At 44.1% G+C, this 19,589-nt stretch overlaps 1 protein-coding gene across 17 annotated transcripts in view; it reads left to right on the forward strand.

Moving 5' to 3' along the window:
• The first annotated feature begins 12,042 nt into the window (after positions 1-12,042).
• KALRN (kalirin RhoGEF kinase) overlaps positions 12,043-19,589 on the forward strand; it is a 694,106-nt gene continuing 686,559 nt past the window's right edge. For all 17 annotated transcript variants that reach the window (XM_055259658.2, XM_055259655.2, XM_055259656.2 and 14 more), the window contains exon 1: positions 12,043-12,524. In XM_055259658.2, coding sequence (XP_055115633.1) covers positions 12,452-12,524 — 73 coding nt within the window. In that variant the 5' untranslated portion in view covers positions 12,043-12,451. The remainder of the gene's footprint in view (positions 12,525-19,589) is intronic.

Consider the following 19,589-nt stretch of genomic DNA (forward strand, 5'->3'; position numbering starts at 1 on the left):
GTGGAGCCTGTTATGAAGAGGGCAAAAATTTTCCCCAAAGCCCTAGCAGACGTTTTCTTCATTTGTATTTCATGATAAGAAACAGGTTACATGGCCACCCCTAGCTGCAAAGGAGTCTGGGCAGGTGAGCATCGCAGCTGGACATATTGCCCTCCTGAATATTATTGTAGTTCTGTTAGTAGCAAGGCAGGGCAGAATAGATTTAGGGTAGGTACCCAGCAGGGTCTGTGCCTTAGAGCAGAAGCCTAGAGATGAGGACAGGGCAAGGATTGCTGGATAAATGAGAGAATGAAGAGTAGAATCTTGTGCCTGGAATGAAGCAGGGGTGTGTGTGTGTGTGTGTGTGTGTGTGTGTGTGTGTGTGTGTTGAGGAGGGGGCAGGACAAGATGGGATGGGATGGGATGGCTTTACAGGTGTGGGTAGAAGTCATCTGAAGAAAATAGTGGGAAAACATGTGCCAAATGCTGGAGATATGTGGCTTTAATCTGTCTCTTTAATTTCTCTGCAAAAGCTCCAGATTAGCCTGTTTCATGTTTCATGGGATGGTGTTCATCCTTTACTCTCATCTGCTTCCCTCCTCAGTCTCATGTTATCAAGAACCTTGGATAGGCCGGGTGTGGTGGCTCATGGCTGTATCCCAGCACTTTGGGAGGTTGAGGCAGGAGGATCGCTTGAGCCCAGGGGTTTGAAATCAGCCTAGGAAACATAGGGAGACCCTGTTTCTACAGGGGCTGGTGAGGGGAAAGAACTTTGGATAGTTGTATTAAAAATGCCACTTTCAAACCTGTACCTTCATGTCAGTATCAGAACATGACAGAAACACGGCTTTTTCTTTCCTTCGAATTTACCTCTTATCTATATTTCAATTTTGAATTATTATTTATACATTATACTGATTGACTCTTTTATTTTCCTTGGGTACTATACAATATCAACCTTTCAGCATGAAACAATTGTGATTTTAGTTTTGTTAGCTAATAATCAGGAGAAAAAATATACAGAAACATAATACTAATCAGAAGTATACATATATATTTTTCTATATATTTCTGATTAGTATTTATGAATCTAAAATCATATTTTACACACACACATACTCCCTCCTCCCCTACATATATTTTCCATCTATAGCAGTATTTCTTTTTCTGGATCGATATTGAGACCTTGTTTTATTGTCAATATAGTAGTTTTCTTTTTTTTATTATATTTTAAGTTCTGGGATACACGTGCAGAATGTGCAGGTTTGTTACATAGGTATACACGTGCCATGGTGGCTTGTTGCACTCATCAACCCGTCATCTAATGCTATCCCTCCCCTAGCCCCCGCAACCCCTGACAGGCCCTGGTGTGTGATGTTCCCCTCCCTGTGTCCATGTGTTCTCATTGTTCAACTCCCACTTATGAGTGAGAACATGTGGTGTTTGGTTTTCTGTTCCTGTGTCAGTTTGCTGAAAATGATAGTTTCCAGCTTTATCCATGTCCCAGCAAAGGACGGGAGCTTATCTTTTTATGGCTGTGTAGTATTCCATGGTGTATATGTGCCACATTTTCTTTATCCAGTCTATCATTGATGGACATTTGGGTTGGTTCTAAGTCTTTATAGCAGTCTTTTTGAGAGTCAGACTTGTTCTTTAGCTTGGCAATTTCTTTTGTATCTTGGAGTGATTTTACTTTGGTCACTGTCTAAGCTACAGCTCTGATTAATTTTCCCATTGCTTGGCTCCAGTTTTGGTTTCTTTCAGGGCAATAGTTTCTGAAGAAAACAACCATTCTGAAGAGTAGTTGAAGAAACACAGAGAGCCTGTCAGTATTAGGGGAAGTTATAAGGTTGTTATTACTCTAAGTCAGGGGTCAGCAAACATTTTTTTAAAGTGCCAGATAGTAAATATTTTTTACTTGTAGGCCAAATGGTCTTTGTTGCAACTACTCGACTCTGCCCTTGTAACACAAAAGTAGCCATAAACACTAAGTAAATGAATGGGCACAGCTTTGTTCTGATACAACTTTATTTACAAGTCCCCTGCTCTAAGTGAACAGCAGAAAGAGATTCTCTCTTGAGCATGCTCTTTGTCTGTGTTTCTTCTTTTTGTCTTCATATCACCATCTTTCCTCCACACTTGTCTTTATTCCTTTTTCATCGTTAACTTCCCTGTTTCTCACTTTCTTTTTCACATCTTGGTCCTTTCTTGTCACTTGCTGCATGACATGTCCTTCAGGATGCCTGGCAGATCCTCCTAGTCTCCTGGGATGACATCAGAAAGGAAACCTCACTCCTCCTTGGGGCCACTTAGTGACAGAGTGTTTCCTGGGATGACAGGATTGCATGTCTGGCCACTTCTTAAGTACACCTAACTCTTTGTGGGTAGCTTAAGATATGCTTTAGTTTATTAGCTGCATCGTTCCTCTGGCTTCCTGGGACCTGCATCTCTGAGATGACTAAGGGGGTCTTTCTTTTAAAATGCCAGTGGAAACTGAGGCGTATTTGAGTGTTCTTTAGTTTGTTGAGTTCTCCCATCTCTTCTGAATAGGTGAAGGCTGACAGGGAACATGAGTGTGGCGTCTGTAAGGGCAACTTCCTGAGGATCTGTAGGAAATTGACATGATTTTACCTCCTGGAGATTTCCTCATTCAGGCAGATTTTTGGTCACCACATACTTCCCCCAAAGACAGGATGAGAGTGAATGGGCTTCCACTGCAGCAGGAAAGATTAAGAGTAGAGGTCAGGAAGAACTTTGGGGCTGTCACAACTGTATATCAAGCAAAGCCAAGACCAGGGGATGTTTTGGCATTCCCTTGGAATTGTTAAAAGAAGAGGACAGATTATTTCCTGTCCTCACTCTAAACAGAAAATAGTGTGACAAAGGAAACAGCTTTCTGTTAGAAATTTCCTGTGCAGTATGGACTGAGGGCTGGGAATCAAGATTTAAGACCCAAATATCTTCCACCAGCTTCCTCTATGCAGATCATCCTTCAGGGTGCCAGCTGCTCACTTCAGCAGGGAAGACACCCACCCTTCCATGATCCGAGTGATGCTGATATTCTTCTGGCTTCAGAATTCTCTATTCCTCTCTTTTTCTCTCTGCTGTGTCTTTCTCTTAGCTTTTTAGCTATGCACAGCTGCTCTATTTTGAAAACAAGAGAAAAAAATAAACATTTGGAAACTTGATCATCCTGTCTAACTACTGTCTTCTTTTCTTTCTTTCTTTCTTTTTTCTTTTTTTCTTTTTTTTTTTGAGATGGAGTTTCGCTCTGTCACCCAGGCTAGAGTGCAGTGGTGCGATCTTGGCTCACTACAAGCTCCGCCTCCCAGGTTCACGCCATTCTCCTGCCTCAGCCTCCCCAGTAGCTGGGATTACAGGCACACACCACCACGCCTGGCTAATTTTTGTTGTATTTTTTAGTAGAGACAGGGTTTCACCATGTTAGCCAGGATGGTCTCAATCTTCTGAACGTGTGATCCGCCTGCCTCGGCCTCCCAAAGTGCTGGGATTACAGGTGTGAGCCACTGCGCCTGGCCCTTCTTTTCTTTTTCACTGCTCACTCTTCATGAAGAGATGATTCCTCTTTGCTGCTTCCATCCCCTCACCACACACTGGCCCCTGTCCTGCCTGTGGTACGGTTCTATCCTTTGCTTTGCTCCCTCACCACACACTGTCTCCTATAACCCAGTTCTATGCTCCTCTTTCTCTACTGAAGCTCGCTTAAAACCTGCCACTTACCCAAATTCTGTCTCCATGTCTTAATCCTCTCTGCCCCTTACTTCCCTGTGGCATCAACATGTTTGACCCCTGTCTCCTTCCTGACACGATCTTCCCTAGTCTACATGGCTGACATATTCCTGTGACTTGTCTCTCTGGCCTATTGTTTCTTTCAATCATTGGCTTCACTTCCCCACTTTGCCTGGCCAGTTGGCAAGCTGTTGTAGAAATTCAAGACCATAGAGCTGAAGGCTGGGCTAGGATGGCATTAGAGGGAAAAGAGGGCAACGGATGTTCTTTCAAAGGAAAACACAGGGTTAATGATAGCGTGGATGCAGGAAGTGGAGGAAGGAGAGGAACCCCACAAGTCTCTCAGATTCTAGTCTGTGAAATTAGAATAAATAAGTCAGAAAAGTGGGGAGAGGTGCTGGTTCTAAGGCACGTTTGATTTGAGTAGAAAGCAGGATATACAGATAGATAATTTCATCCAAAGAGGAAAGTTAATAGAAGTGGATAGAAAATCTTTTATCTCATTCGTTCTTGGTGCTTCAACCAGCTCCTAGCTCCTTAATCAATATTCCCAGCTGCCAAGCCCTCTCTCAGCTGCTCTGCCAATTGGACATCACATTACTAATTGCTGATTAGACGTTACCACTTGGATGCCCATCATCACTTCAGACTCCTAACATAGGCGAGGAAATGTGTGTGATAGGGAAACAGCATGGGAACCGGCCTAGGACTCATGAATTCTGGGGTCTGCTGTGGGACTTTGGGCAAGTCACTTTACCTCTACTTTTCAATCTTCTTGTTGTTGAAATGAGGGGTTTGATTAAGTAATATTTTAATCACTTTCTTCATCTTTCCCCAGATTGTTTTCTCCTCTCTCTCTAGAGGAAAAATTTCTCCTTTAGAAGCCAATTTTTCCTGTTATGCCATTGTTCTCTCTCGGTTACCTAGTGGTTCTTGGACTCCTGCTCACCCCGGCTCACTCTTTCCTGCCCACACCTGCTTCTCTCCATATATAAGGCATCAACACATGCTATTATGTTTCCTTTTTCATTGCCCTCCACAGCTTTCCATTTCAGTCACAGCCACAGCTTCGTTGAAGTACTTCTACACTATTCTATGGACTCTGAACTCCTTCTTCCAGTCTCCTAGGCTCATCTATCTTCCAAAAACACTTCTTCCATCTTGTCCCATCCTGTCCCTTCCTTCCTTTAAATCTCTGAGTAGGGGCGGAGCAAAGGGGGTGTGTGTCAAGATGCCTTGGGAGCTGTTTCTAAATACATAGACCTGAACATAGCTCTTCCTTCCTCTACTCTGGCATTCTTATGCATCATGTGAAAAAGTTTCTCCAGGTGATGATTTTCTCCCTGTCTGTCTCTCTCACATCATTGTAAAGAATCCACATTATGAAAATTTAAATATTTTATGGACTTTAAAAGTCCCCTCAAGGTAACTGGTATTTCCTTGTAAGCACATGTAGCTTTATCCCATTTACTTAAAAAATTGCTTTTAAAACAGTTTTATTGTGGCATAATTGACATTTGACAAATTGTGTGTATTTAAAGTGTGCAATTTGATCAGTTTTGACATAAGCATACAGCCATAAAAACCATCACTGCAGTCAAGAACATATCTATCGCCTCCAAAAGTTACGCCGTTCCCATTTATAACTCCCCTCTCTCTCCCTTCAGCTCCCAGTCTCCGACTCTGGTCATCTCCAGACAATTACTGATCTGCTTTCTGTCAATATAGGTTACTTTGCATTTCCTAGGATTTTATAAAAATGGAATCACCTAGAGTATACTCTTTCTTGTCTGACCTCTTTCACTCTCCATAATTATTCTGAGATTCATCCGAGTCCTGCGTAGTATTCCATTGTATAGATATATCACAATTTGTTTATCTGATTGCTTGTTGATGGGTTTTTGGATCACTTCCTAGTGTTGGCTATTATAAATGAAGTTGCTATGAACATTTGTGTGCAAATCTTTACATGGATATATGCTTTTATTTTTCTTGGGTAAATACCAAGAGTGGAATGACTGTGTCACATGGTAAGCGTATGTTTACCTAGTTAAGAAACTGCCAAACTGTTTTTTGAAGTAATTGTACGATTTTGCATTCGAAGTGTAAGAGAGTTCCATTTTTGCATTCTCTCCTCATCCTCACCAGCACTTGATATGTTCAGGCATTTTAATTTTAGACATTCCAATGAATCATGGCATCTCATTGATCTTTTAGTTTGCATTTTCCTCATGACTAATAGTATTGAGCATTATCTCAAATGCTTATTGCTGTCTGTATATCTGCTAAAGTGAGTGTCTAGTCAAATCTTTTGCCCAATTTTAAAAGTTGGGTTGTTTGTTTTCTTATAATGAAGGTGTGAGAGTTCTTTATATATTCTAGACACAGAGAGATGGCAGTGTGAGACTGACTTGGCCCATCATTGTTGGTTTGGAGATGGAGGAAGGGAGGCACAAGCTAAAAAATGCAGGTGTCCTCTAAAATCTAGAAAAAGTAAAGAAGTGGATTCTCCTCTAGATCCTCCAGAAATGACACATCCCTGCTAACATCTTGATTTTAGCCCAGTGGGACTCATTTCAAACATCTGACTTCTAGAGCTCTAAGGTAATAAAATTGTGTGGTTTTAAGCTACAAAGTTTGTGATAAATTTTTACAGCAGTCATAGAAAACTAATACAGATTTTTCAATTGTTCAAGCACCATTTGTAAAGACTACAATTTTTATACTGAATTCCCTTTGATTTTTTTTTATTCTTGAAAATCAACAATAGCAATTGATTATATACATATGGGTCTGTTTCTGGACCCCATTCTATTCCATCAATCTATTTGTCTATCTTTACACCAATACCACATTGTCTGGATTACTATAGCCTCATAAATATCTTGAAATTGAGTAGGGTAAGTCCTCCAAGTCTCTTCTCTTTAGTTGTTTTGGCTTTTCTAGGTTCTGTTCATCAAATCAACTTATAAATTTCTACAAAAAAGCCTTTTGGGATTTCATTGAATCTACAGATCAGTTTGGGAAAAATTAATGCCCTAAGGATTTTGAGTCTTCGCAAAATTCCATGACACAGTATTTCTCTCCATTTACTTAGATATTTTTTAATTTCCTTCAGCAATGTATTTTATCTTTGAGTGTATGGGTCTTACATATTTTAAAAATTATGCTAAGCCTCCAAATTTTGTATTTCCATGCTACTATAATGATGTTTTAAAATTTCAAATTCTAAATCTTCATTGTTAGGTTATAGAAATACAATTTAATTTTATATTGGTCTTATATCCTGAAATCTGGCTAAATTCGTTATTAGATCTACTAGTTTTAAAAATATATCTATTTCATGGAATTTTCTAAGTAGCAATCATATCATCTTTGAATACAGACAGTTTTACCTCTTCCTCTTCAATCTGGGTGCCTTTAATTTATTTTTCTTATTGCACTGTACATCCAGTACATTGAACAGGGGTAAGAGTAGACATCTTGCCTTCTTCTGATCTTAGGGAAAAAGCTTGCTGTTAACTATATATTTTTGGTAGATGTCCTTTATTAAGTTAAGAGAGCCCCTTCTATTCCTAGTTTGCTGAGAGTTTTGTTCAGAAATGGATATTGGATTTTGTCAAATTATTTTCCTGCATCTATTTAGATGATCATATGGTATTGCTTTTTTAAATTTAAATTTTATTTTATTTTTTGAGACATGATCTGACTCTCATGCCACCATGTCCGGCTACTTTTTGTATTTTTTGTAGAGATGGGTTATGCCATGTCGCCCAGGCTGGTCTCAATCTCCTGGGATCAAGGGATTTGGCCACCTTAGTCTCCCAAAGTGCTAGGATTACAGGCATAAGCCACCACACTCAGACTTGTATTGTTTTTTAAATATGGTATATTGGTTTCCTAGGGCTGCTGTAACAAAGTAGTGCAAACTGGGTAGCTTAAAATAATAGAAATTTATTCTGTCACAGTTCTGGAGAGAAGTCTGAAATCAAGTGTTAGAATGGCCATGCTCCCTCTGAGACTCTGGGCAGAATCTTTCTTTGCCTCTTTCTAGCTTCTGGTGGTGGCTGTCAATTCTTGGTATTCTTTGCTGCTGCGTCACTCCAATCTCTGCCTCTGCCATTACATGGCATTTTTCCCTATGCGTCTCTGTCTTCTCTGTCTTCATATGGAATTTTTTTTTCTTCTTATCGGGACACCAGTCATATTGGATTAGGGTCCATCCTAGTGACCTCATCCAAACTTGGTTATATCTGCAAACACCTTATTTCCAAATAAGGCCACTTTCACAGCTACCAGTGGTTAGGACTTTAACATACCTTTTTTGGGAATACAGTTCAACCCATAACATGTGGTAAGTTACATTGAATAGTTTTCCAAATGTTAAACCAACCTTGTGTATGTAGGATAAACCCACTTGGTCATGATGTACTATCCTTTTTATATATTGTAGATTTTATTTGCTAAAATTTTATTAAAAATTTTATTCCTAATAAATATTCCTAAGGAAGTAGTCTACATTTTTTTTCTTATATGGCCTTTGTTTAATTTTGGCATCAGAGTAATGCTGGCCTTATAGAAGTAGTTGGGAAATATTTCCTCCTTTTCACTTCTCTGGAAGAGTTTTTGTGGAATTGATATTATTTCTTCCTTAAATGTCTCATAAATTTACCCAAAAAGCCATGTGAATCTTGAGTTGTTTTATGTGTGGGTGTGTGTGGGGAAAGCTTTTAAGCTACACATTTAATTTCTATAGTAGATAAATAGCTATTTAAGTTAGCAATTTCTCCTTGAGTGAACTTTAGTAGTTTGTGTCCATCTTATGAAAGTTGTCAAATTTGTTGGCATAAAGTTGTTCATAATATTCCCTTATTAATATTTTTACATTTATAGAATTTGTAGTGATGTTACCTCTCTCATTCCTGCTAGCAGGAATTTGAGATTTTTCTCTTATTTTCTGATCAGTCTGGGTGGAGGTTTTTTGATTTTATTGATCTTAAAGAACCCACTTTAGTTCCATTGATTTTTTCTTTTGTTTTCCTGCTATTTTATTGCCTTCTGCTCTGATCTTTTTTATTTCTGTTCTTCCACTTTGATTTCATTTGCTCTTACAGTAGAATAGGAGCTTTTTGATGGGAGATCTTTATTTTCAAAATAGGTATTTAGCACTATAAATGTCTTTCTGCTTTAGCTGCATCCCACAGATTTAGACTGCCTTAGCTGCATCCCACAGATTTTTATGTAATGTGTTTTCATTTTTATTCACTTTGAGATTCTTTCTAATATCCCCCTTTGAATTCTTTTTTTGGTGGAGGGTGGCAGGGGACAAAGTCTCACTGTGTCACCCAGGCTGCAGTGCAGTGGCACAATCTTGGCTCACTGCAACCTCTGCTTCCTGGGTTCAAGTGATTCTCATGCCTCAGCCACCAGAGTAGCTGCGATTACAGGCAAGCGCTACCATGTCCGGCTAATTTTTGTATTTTTAGTAGAGATAGGTTTCGCCATGTTGGTCAGTCTGGTCTTGAACTCCTGGCCTCAAGTGATCCCCTGGCCTTAGCCTCCCAAAGTGTTAGAATTATAGGCATGAGCCATGGTGTCCAGCCCGTCCTTTTTATTCTTAGTAGCTCATGTGTTATTTAGAAGTGTGTTATTTACTTTCCAAATATTTGGGAGGTTTTTCTAGATTCTTTTTGTTACTGATTTCTAGTTTAATTCTACTGTGGTCAGAGAACATACTCTGTATGATTTTTTTTAAAAAACCAACTTAGGTATAATTTATATACCACTTTGCATGATTTTAATCCTTTTAAATTTATTGAGATTTGTTTTATGGCTTAGCGTATGGTTTATCTTGACAAATGCTACCTATGCATTTGAAAAAATGTGTATCTGCTCTTATGGAGTGGAATATTCTATAAATGTCAGTTAGGTTAGGTTGGTTGATAGCATTGTTCAAGTCTTCCATATCTTTACTGATGATCTGTCTCCTTATTCTATTAATTACTGCATTTTACAGATATTAAATTGTCTGACTATAATTATAAATTTTTACATTTCTCCTTGCAATCCTATCAGTTTTGCTTCATGTACTTTGAAGCTGTCTTATTAGGTGCAAACACTTTTAGGATTGTTACGTCTGCTTGATGAATTGAAATGTCCCTCTTTATCCCTGGTAATATTCTTTGCTCTGAAGTCTTCTTTGACATTAATATAGCCATGAACATTTAACATTTTAATAGAAATTGCCAAATTTCCTCTCAAAAAAAAGTTGTGTCATTACATAAGGTGTTCCCCCATTCTTGTCTATACCTTGAGATTTTGATATGACCCTTCCTCTAAACATGTAATGTTTCTTCTGAATTGTGATGAGCTAATGCCTTGCCAGGCCACTGGTTCTTTAGCTGCACAATGGTGGCAATTAATTAATAGCAGCTCTGCCATCACATGCGTGTGTGCGGAGGTAGGGGAGCAGACCAGGGGTTAGGCAAAGGATTAAGGGGAAGGAAGATTTTGAAAAGACAAATGAGAAGTATTTTCATTGTCAGAAAAGGCATAGGCAAAAGGGGCATCTTAAGCCCGTTCAAGATACTAGGGCCAGATGAATTAGATCTCAGGGCAGTGAACTTGTGATGTCAGAGTTACTACAGAGGTCTGATAGATGTACTCAAGGTTGGAGACAGGTCTGATAGGTGTATCCAAGGTTGGAAACAGGTACTTTTTTTTTAATGGGTGAAAAAAAACTTAAGACTATTTGTGTCAGTGAAGAACGTGATGAGTACAGGGAGCCAGAAAGTGTTCACTAAAAACTAATTTAATTCATTTTATTTGCTGCAAGGTTACACAGTTGGTGGATCTGCATAGGCCCCAGTTGCCTTGGCCCCCAGAGAGAGGTGAACCAAATAGATTACTAGAGACAAACAGATCCAGGAGATTCTGTCTGATGGGTTGCAGTCATCAACTTCAGACCAGTACCTGGTTTTCCTATTAGGCGTGTTTTAACACATTAGGTCAGGCCACCACTTCTCCATCTGTCTGGATGAGGCAACAGCGAACAGCGCTCAGCAGACCTTATTACGTACTCAGGTCTTAAAGACCCTCTGTTTGGTGGGCTCTGTAGTCACTAGAACCATAAACACACTACTGGCTAATTATTGTTTAATTATTGCTTAAAAACTGATGGGCACAATACAATCACCGCATTAATTACCCCATACAGCATCTGTTTTCTTTTTTGCCGTCATCCCCATTCCTCCCCAGCCCCTCTCCCCACTTTAATTGAAATTCAGCTTGCTGTAACACCTCCTTCCTCCTGGCCAACTGGATCTCTCCATTCACACGAGGGAGAAGAACAAAACCGAGAAGGCCCCAGGGATTAGGGAGTTTTGACAGCTGTCCAAGAGGAGCGCGGAGATACGGGCCAAGTACGGAGGCAGGACAGAGACAAACGAGGGACAAGAGAGTGACGGAGGGAGGGAGAGATAGGAAGGGAGACATCACAGGAGCATTAAACTGGACAAAGAGTCACAGAGACAGGCGGAGATGTTAAAAGGGGCGCTGAAAAGGGGAAAAGGACGAGAAAAGATAAAAAGGAGAGAAACTGTGGCGAGCTGGTGAGGAAAATGTGAGAGGCTCAGGAGGGCAGGGAGACAGAAGAGAGCTCGTCAGTAAGGAGGGGAAGAAAGGCCGGCCTCTAGGGACAGGTCAGTCCAGCTTGGGGACCGATCTGAAGATCCAGAGAAGGCGGGCGGGCAGCCTGGTGTTCCCCTCACACACCTGGGAGTGGAGTGGGCGGAGGAGGTGGCCGCGAGGCCGGGAGGAGCACCGGCTGCGCGAGCGGAGAAGCTGAGCGCGCAGCGCCCGGGCCGCAGAGCCCCCTGGACGAGCCTGGCGTGTGCCCTGCAGCCCCGGGCTCGCCCGGCAGCCCCGCCCCCTCCCTGGCCCGGGCTTTTCCTGCGGAGCTCAGGAAGCCGGCCTAGCACAGCCTCGAACAATAGCTCGGGACTCGGGCCCCGCTCCCCGGGAGGCCGGCGCGGGGCCGCTGGGACTGGGGGCGTAGGCGCCGCCGGGGGCCCGCAGCGAGCCCTCGTCCCGGGCCGGAGTTTCAGTTCAGCTCGGCGCCCCCGGGGTCATTGTTGGCCCGGACTGAGAGAGCGAGAGCCGGGGGAGGAGCTGGGGAGGCGGCGGCGGCGGCGGCAGCGGCGGGAGCCAGAGGGGGAGCCAGAGAGCGAGCGAGCGAAGGAGGGAGGTAGCGAGTGAGCGAGTGAGCGAGGGAGGAGGTAGGGAGACAGGGAGGGTGGGAGGGAGGAGGAAAAATAAAGAGGAGAGAGCGGAGCAGGGCTGAACAATAGAGACAGGCAGACGGGCGAGCAGGAGAGCCAGCTGCCGCTGCTGGGGGACAGCGGGCGCCCAGGCAGCCCGCACCCCGGCCCCGGGCCCCGGCCCTCGGCCCCAGCCAGACAGCAGGCGGCCAGCGCCCTGGGGAAGGGGTACCATGGGGGAGCTGGCGGCAGGCACCCCCAGCCCGCCGCGCGCCTCCGCCTGAGGGAGACTCAGCGTCCTCTGCCCCAGCCCCGCCGCCCAACGCCCGCCCTCGAAGCCCCGCGGCCGCCAGCTCTGCGTCCGCGGCCGCTGCGCCCCGCGCCCTCCGCCCATAGGGCGCCGAGCAGCCCTCGGCCCCAGGCTTCTTCGGTCCCGGGCTGCCCGCGGACGCCCTCCCATAGTCATGAACCCCCCTGAGGGAACAGCGGAGGAAGGAGGAGCAGCAGACTCGGACGTGGACGCCTTTTTCCGGACAGGTAAGCTGGGCAGGGCGCGGGGGGCCGGGGCTGAAGGCTGCTGCCTCGGACGCGGCGTCTCGGACAAGTTTGGGGAAGGAGGGCTGTTGCTGCCGCGTGCGTGTTGGGGGGCAGTGCCCCCTCGGCGTCGGGGCTGGAGTTGCCGAGATTCTGGTTGTTATGGCAGTGCTGGCTGCGTTTGGGGAGGGCGTGGGGGCTGGGAACTCCGCGCCCCTCCGCCTTCACCCCAGTTGCGGGAGTCTGTGTTGGGGAGGTGGGAGGCCGTCCCCTCGGACCGCCTTCTCCCGGAGCGCGGGGATGGGCGGTGTTGGCTCACTTTGCAGCGCGCCGCTCCGGCTACCGGCGTCCCGGCCCCTCCCTTGGCTCCCCCTCCCCCGTGCCTGTCAGCGGGGCTCCTGGCGGCCGCCCTGGGCCGGCACCCCTCCTCGCCGTCGGGGGCCCGGTGCCCTGATGTGCACAGAGGGGCGGCGGGGACCCGGAGCCGCGCCGGCTGCAGACTGACAGGAGCGGGGCGGAGGACATCGGTCTCGCTTGGTGCGTGTGGGGAGCTGGTCCCTCTGATTTGAGAGGCAGACCCGGCTGGGAGGGCGGTGGGCGCCTCGGACCTCCCCCTTGTCCTCCTCTTCAGTTCTGGGAACGGAGGAGCTATTCATAAGAATTACTCATTCCTGGAAGTGTGAGTTAGCGTCCCTCTCATACACACCCACTAAGTCTCTGCTTGCTGTGAGGTGTAGAGCCCTGAGATGTCTTTCTAGCTCTTTGCGCCCCTGCCATCGTCCAAGTCCCGGGTCCATTGCTCCTCCTGCTCCCTGGCTACATAGTCCCTCCCTAGAACCGGCACTGGCCACCCTCATCTTCCACCACCTGTGGCCCTGTTTCTCTGATGGCCAGGGATTCCCCATCTCCCTGTACCTGTGGCTTCCACCAGCTTCTGTGTGTAGCTCCCCATCTCCCCACATATCTGAAACGGTTTTGTCTGGAATCTTTGTCCCAAGGAGTCCAGTAAGTTACCGGGGCCCCGTGCATCTGTTCTCCCTTTTGGAAAGTTGGATTAGAGGACATGAACTGGTGGGGGTCAGGGGTCAGGTTAGCTCTGGAGGGTCTCTGCACATCCATCTGTTTCCTAACCCTGTTACCTTGCCCTGGAGGTCATCTGTAGGGAAGGGGGTGGGGTGCTTTGCGGGGGAGACTTGTGGCTTTGGAAGTCAAGACTCGATTGGCTCATATGTTCATTCTCTAGTTGATGTGCAGAAGAAAAAGCTGGAGGACAGGAGCTTGTGCCAGGGTCTGGGGAAATCAGAGGGAGCCCCTGTCCTTCTATTCTGCTTCCCAGGTCTAAGCCTTCTTTCCTTTTCTTTCTTCCTCCTTCCTTCCCTCCTTCCTCTTCCTGAGACATGGATTCTATTTTCTTTCTTCTCTCTCTCTCTCTGTCTCTCACACACACAGCCCAGCACCCAAAAGCATGAATTCTAAAGAGGTGGAATCTAGGGAAAAGGTGGTTCTGGCGGCTAAGTGATATCCAGAAATACTCATTATGAGGCAGAGGAGGGGAGATGTGGGAATTCATAACTGGGACTAGAAACAAATTAACCAGTCAATCAAAAACCCAGCTGACCCCCCTTGCCTCCCAACTGAGGCAAAAGTCTGCATTTTCTTAGCTCTGAGGGAAAAATCTTGAAGTGTGAGCCTTCCCACCTTCCCTTTCTGGACTCCACTTTTACCTTTTGGTGCCCACTTCTCTTTCCCCTTTCCTATCATCCAAACACTAGGTCCTGTTCATTTTCTGTTCCAGGCACCTGTAGCAGAGCTCAGTTCCTGGAGGCTTGCTTATTTCTGATAATAAATTCACACAGTGTTAATGGCCAGTAATAGTCCAATGTGTTACTTTTCCCAGGGCCTTTCAAAACACAACATGTGGCACACATTATCTAACCCTGGCTCAAATCACAGAATAAATAGCAGACTGGGGTCAGTCTCCTGTGGGACTCCTATGTTGGGGATATTCTCCCTCCTCCTTGGGCAGCTCAGTGGCTGAGCTAAGTCTGATGTGCACTTAGTATCAGAGAAAGGTTAAGTCATTGGTGCATGAGGCTGGAAATGACTGATGACCTGTAACATGTTGCAAGAGGGGGTAGGTCAAGGACTACATCCACCCTGTGTGGCCCTCTATGCTTGGCTCACTCACTGTCACCACACTTCTGGTCTCTAGCCTAGGCTCTTGCTGGGGATTCTTCTTCTTCTTCTTTTTTTTTTTGGTTGTTAATTTTTATTTTAGGTTCAGGGGTACATATGCGGGTTATATAGATAAACTGTGTGTCACAGGGGTTTGGTATACAGATTATTTCATCACCTCGGTAATAAGCATAGTATCTGATAGGTATTTTTTCTGATTTTCTCTGTCCTCCCACCCTCCACCCTCAAGTAGGCTCCTGTGTTTGTTCTTCCTCTCTTTGTGTCCATGTGTTTTCATTGTTTAGCTCTCACTTGTAAGTGAGAACATGAAGTATTTGGTTTTCTGTTCCTGCGTTAGTTTGCTTAAGATAACAGCCCCCACCTCCATCCATGTTGCTGCAAACGGCGTGATCTTATTCTTTTTTATGGCTGCATAGTATTCCATGATGTACATGTACCACATTTTCTTTATCTAGTCTGCCATTGATGGGCATTTAGGTTGATTCCATGTCTTTGCTATTGTGAACAGTGCTGCAGTGAACATATGCATATGCATTGGTGGAGATTCTTAAGCTTAGAAAAGCCATATTTCTAAACCTTCTCCCTTCTGATTCCCCATCTCTATGGAATATATAGCACTATACCTGATAGGCTGGATAGATTATAAATGTATTCTATTGAACAACTGAGAAAGCTTCAAACAAATTTTCAAAGTCCCTAGCACCAGGGTTACCCCTTTCTGATGGAAAATTTTGTATGCACAAGGACCAAACTGGAAATTGCTTTGTCAAAATTCTGGCATACTGTGCTTCTAATTAGGCATGTTTCAAATTATTCTGTCATTTTGGTTCCTTGCTTGTCCTTCTGATCATTTTGGTGTTTCAATCCCTTGACCAATTGGTTAAGCTAGATTCCCTAAATCTCACTTCCCTGTATGCACGTGGACACAGACACCCCACCCTACCCAGCGTACTATTCTAGATTGGTAGACTCCAGATTGTCTTCTTGGGAATTCTCTGTTCCAAGCCTGAGAAAGTGTGTTACAATAATTTTATTGATCATAGTTATGAGGCAGAGGAGGGGAGATATGGGAACTGATAACTGGGACCAGAAACCAATTGACCAGCCAATCAAAAAGAACTTTTCAATTATCCCTAGAGCCTTCTGCTGTCCAGGGTGCTGTGGAACACAAAAGAAATATTCGAAGTGGTCTCTGTCCTCAAAGAACTTTTGAAGAAGATTGACATTTACTGTTCAATTAGAGATTAATTGCTAAGCGTTGTGGTGCTATAAAAAGTTGGCAGAACTACAGAGGAGGTGGAACTTAGAGTGGTCCTTGAAGGATGAATGGAGAATGGGCAGTGGCACATGGGAGTTTGGGCATTGAAGAGCCTAGGCTGACACAGAGGAAGATGTAGGTTAGTGAGGAATGGGAAACAGGATTGGAGAAGTGGGGCAGGGTCAAATAGGGAGAGTCTTGAAAGCACAAGAGTGGAGATTGGATTTGATTCTGGAGCAGTAGGGAATCATTATGGATTCTTGAACAATGACACATCATGAAAAAAGTGGTGTTTGGAAAGGTTAATCTGGGATAATATGATTGAATAAGTGGAGAAGAGAAGGGTAGAATCTAGGGAGATGCAAAAGTGATCCAGAGCTGAGGGGGAGGAGCCTTGGTCTGGGTTGGTGGCAGAAAGGATGGGGAGTCAGGGATGCCGTTGAGACACATTTTTAGAGGTATAAATGTGGGGACTTGTTGATAATCTAGTGATGGGGGAGAGGAAAATGAAGCCCATGAGGAAAATGAAGTAGCTGGGTTGAGGAGCCTAGAGGACTGACAGTGTCTGACTGATGGACAGGTGTGGGCTGGTTGAAGACAGGAACTGGTTTTGCAGGGCCGATAATGATGTTAGCTTTGGACATGAAGCATGGGGGGCGACTCAGGGAAATCCTGATGGAGTTGTTTTGTCAGCAGTTGGAAATGTGGGACTCAAGACAGGAGCATGGGCTGGAGGCTAGGGCTGTTGATGTTGATTTGCAGGGTTGGATGCAGCTGAAGCTTTGTGAATGCATCTGCTCTCAGAGGGAAGGAGTAGAGGAAGAAAGGGAAGGGCAAAAGTTAGATTTTGGGGTAGAAATTCTTATTGCAGAAGTGGCAGCAGAGGAGACTTGATCCTGGAGACCCCAGGGAGTCAGTGTGGGCTCTGATGTGATGACAGGCTGCAGACAGGTTGAACAGGAGGAGTGCTGGGGCATGTTGAAAGAAAGACCCTGTGCGCTCCAGGAGCACAGGATTAGAAGAGGTGTTCAGAGGAGGGATTTGGGGTGGTGAGTGGGAATCAGCTACTTGCAGAGTTTATCAGTGAAAGGAAAAAGAGGTGTGTGCTTAGCCAGAAGGGACGTTAGTATCCAGAAAAGGAATTTTTGTTTTTTGTTAGAGTCACAGCAGGTTTGGAGGTGGCAGGGAAAGAATGTGTGGAGAGGAAAAATTGAGGAGGCTAGAACGAGTGTAGAGTTTGATACCTGAAGAAATGAGATAAGAATAGGTTCCCTAACAAAAGTAAGAGCTTAGCTTTGGTAAGCAGCAGAGAAACCTTTTTCTTTAAGGTGCAAAGGAAAAAATGTAAGAAGATAAATGAAAAGAGAATGATGTGGAGATATTTTCTACCTCTATCCTTCTGTTGAGCATTGGTTCTGTGAATCTAGACATTTTTAACTGAAGTGTTTGTGGTTACTTGGGCTTCAGCCAATCTCAGACTCAACTCTGTATATCTTTCCAACTCCCCAAACTAGCTCTTCCTCTTGACTTTCTTAATTCTATCAGTGACACCTTCACTCTCCCAGTCATGATATTTAAAACCTTGGTATTGTTTGTGAGGTATCTCTTTCCTCCAACAAATCCTGTTGAATTATCTTTCATAGTTAGCCCTTGCTGCTCATCCACAGGGCATGGCCCCAGGCCAGGCCCCATATGCCCCCATGGACTCCTTTCCTGGCCCTCATTCTCATCCCTTGGAAGCTGTTCACTTAGCCCCACTCCAAATTGGACCTGCAGACACATTAAACTTCCTAAAGCACTACTTTCATCACACCACTGCTTGGTGCTTGAACCTTCAGTAACCCCCTAGTGCCTTCAGGGTCAAGTGTCGGCCTCATAGCTCAACTCCAGCCAGGCTGCTCTCCACACACTGCCCCAGGGCTCCTGCATTCATGGTCTCCTTGGATCAAGCACCCTGGCACCCTCCAAATCCAGTACAGTCTTTAAGACTTGATCCCTGCCTTCTTCTGGGAGCTTTCATAGCTCACGATGACAGCCCTTTGAATTACTCACTGTGTGTACTCATTTTCTCACTTCATCGGTATTGTATTGTTATTTAGCCTTTTCATACATGAAGGCTTGTCTCCTCCATTGAAGTTATTTGTTCTTTGGAGGTAAGAAAAAGGATCTTTTTAAAAGCTTGTGATTAATCAAAAAACACCTTCTCACAATATAAAGCAAACATGGCAAAATATAAGCAGCTATTGAATCTAAGTGATGGTTTGTTTGTATTCACTGTATGATTTCTTAAACTTTTTTCTTAAATAATAACCCCATCACATCTAGACAGGGAAACTTAAACTGTTGTCATGTCCAGAGCATATAGAAGGGAGATTTGGGAATAACAATCTATGTTTGTATGCAATTCCTTGAGTAAATATCACCGCCCAGTCTGTACATTGCCAGGTACCTAAAAAGGGAGGAGTCTCTTACTTGCTGAGCTTTCTTTTGCAGCAAAGGAAAACATCTTTTTTTTTTTTTTTTAAGTTATGCTTGATGCTTCAGAGTGTAAACATGATGCTTAATTTAATGCTTATTGTCCCTTCTTGATCTCCTCCACTTTCACCCATTATGAACTGGGCTTTTGGTCACATCATTTTTCAGGAGCCTTTGGGGGAGTATTGGGAAGACTTTGTGGTTCTGGAGAGGGAATGTTGTTAATATTTCTAATGCTATATTTTTATAGGCTATTTCTACTATTAATATATTTTAGAACATATCAGTGACATCCAGGTCCACCTCTGTAAAATCTGGCAAGCTTTGCTTCATCCTTTTGCCACAAATCACCAGTAACTTTATTACTGGTATATACTGTCCAGTCATATTTGATAATCCCTTGAGGGATGAAAGGAGGTTTTAGAATAAACTGAAGCTACAGAAAGAAATTAGCTGAGAAGTAAGAAAATCTTCCTGACTATAAATAAAATCAATAAAACACTATAAGGGGTGAACTAGAGGTTCTTCTTAGATGTTGGAAATGAACACTTTTTACTTTTCAAAGTTTTCTCTGGCTCTGGTATTTAATAGTTTACTGCTGGAGGTGGTCAGTATGGTATAGCCCAGTGGTTCTCAACAAGGGCAATTCTCCCCCTCCCACCCCCCATCATATAACATTTAACAATGCCTGGAGACATTTTTTTGGTGTCATAACTTGGGGAGGGTTTGCTACTGGCATCTAGTGGGTAGAGGTCAAGGGTGCTGCTAAGCATCTTACAATGCACAGGACAACAAATAATTATCCAGCTCCAAAATGTCAGTAATGCTGAGATGGAGAAACCCTGGTATATAGTCAGAGGATGATAGGCGTTGGATGGAATAGGTTCAGCACTAACTAGGGATAGGATCTTGCATTAATTATTTAATATGTCTCATCCTCATCTTCTGCAAAATGGGACTGATAAAGCTTGTTTCACAGGTTGAGAGTATTAAGTAGGAAAAAAACATGTATGGAGCATCTAGTGGTCTCTGACACAGTAGAAGCACAAGAAATCCTAGTTATCCCTGTTGTTCCTGCTGTTTTAATTATTAATTGAATGTGATGGACAGAGGCCGAAGGTCTCTTGAAGGCATGCTGG

Source organism: Symphalangus syndactylus, chromosome 21 (assembly GCF_028878055.3).
Source record: "Symphalangus syndactylus isolate Jambi chromosome 21, NHGRI_mSymSyn1-v2.1_pri, whole genome shotgun sequence".
Lineage (NCBI taxonomy): Eukaryota > Metazoa > Chordata > Mammalia > Primates > Hylobatidae > Symphalangus > Symphalangus syndactylus.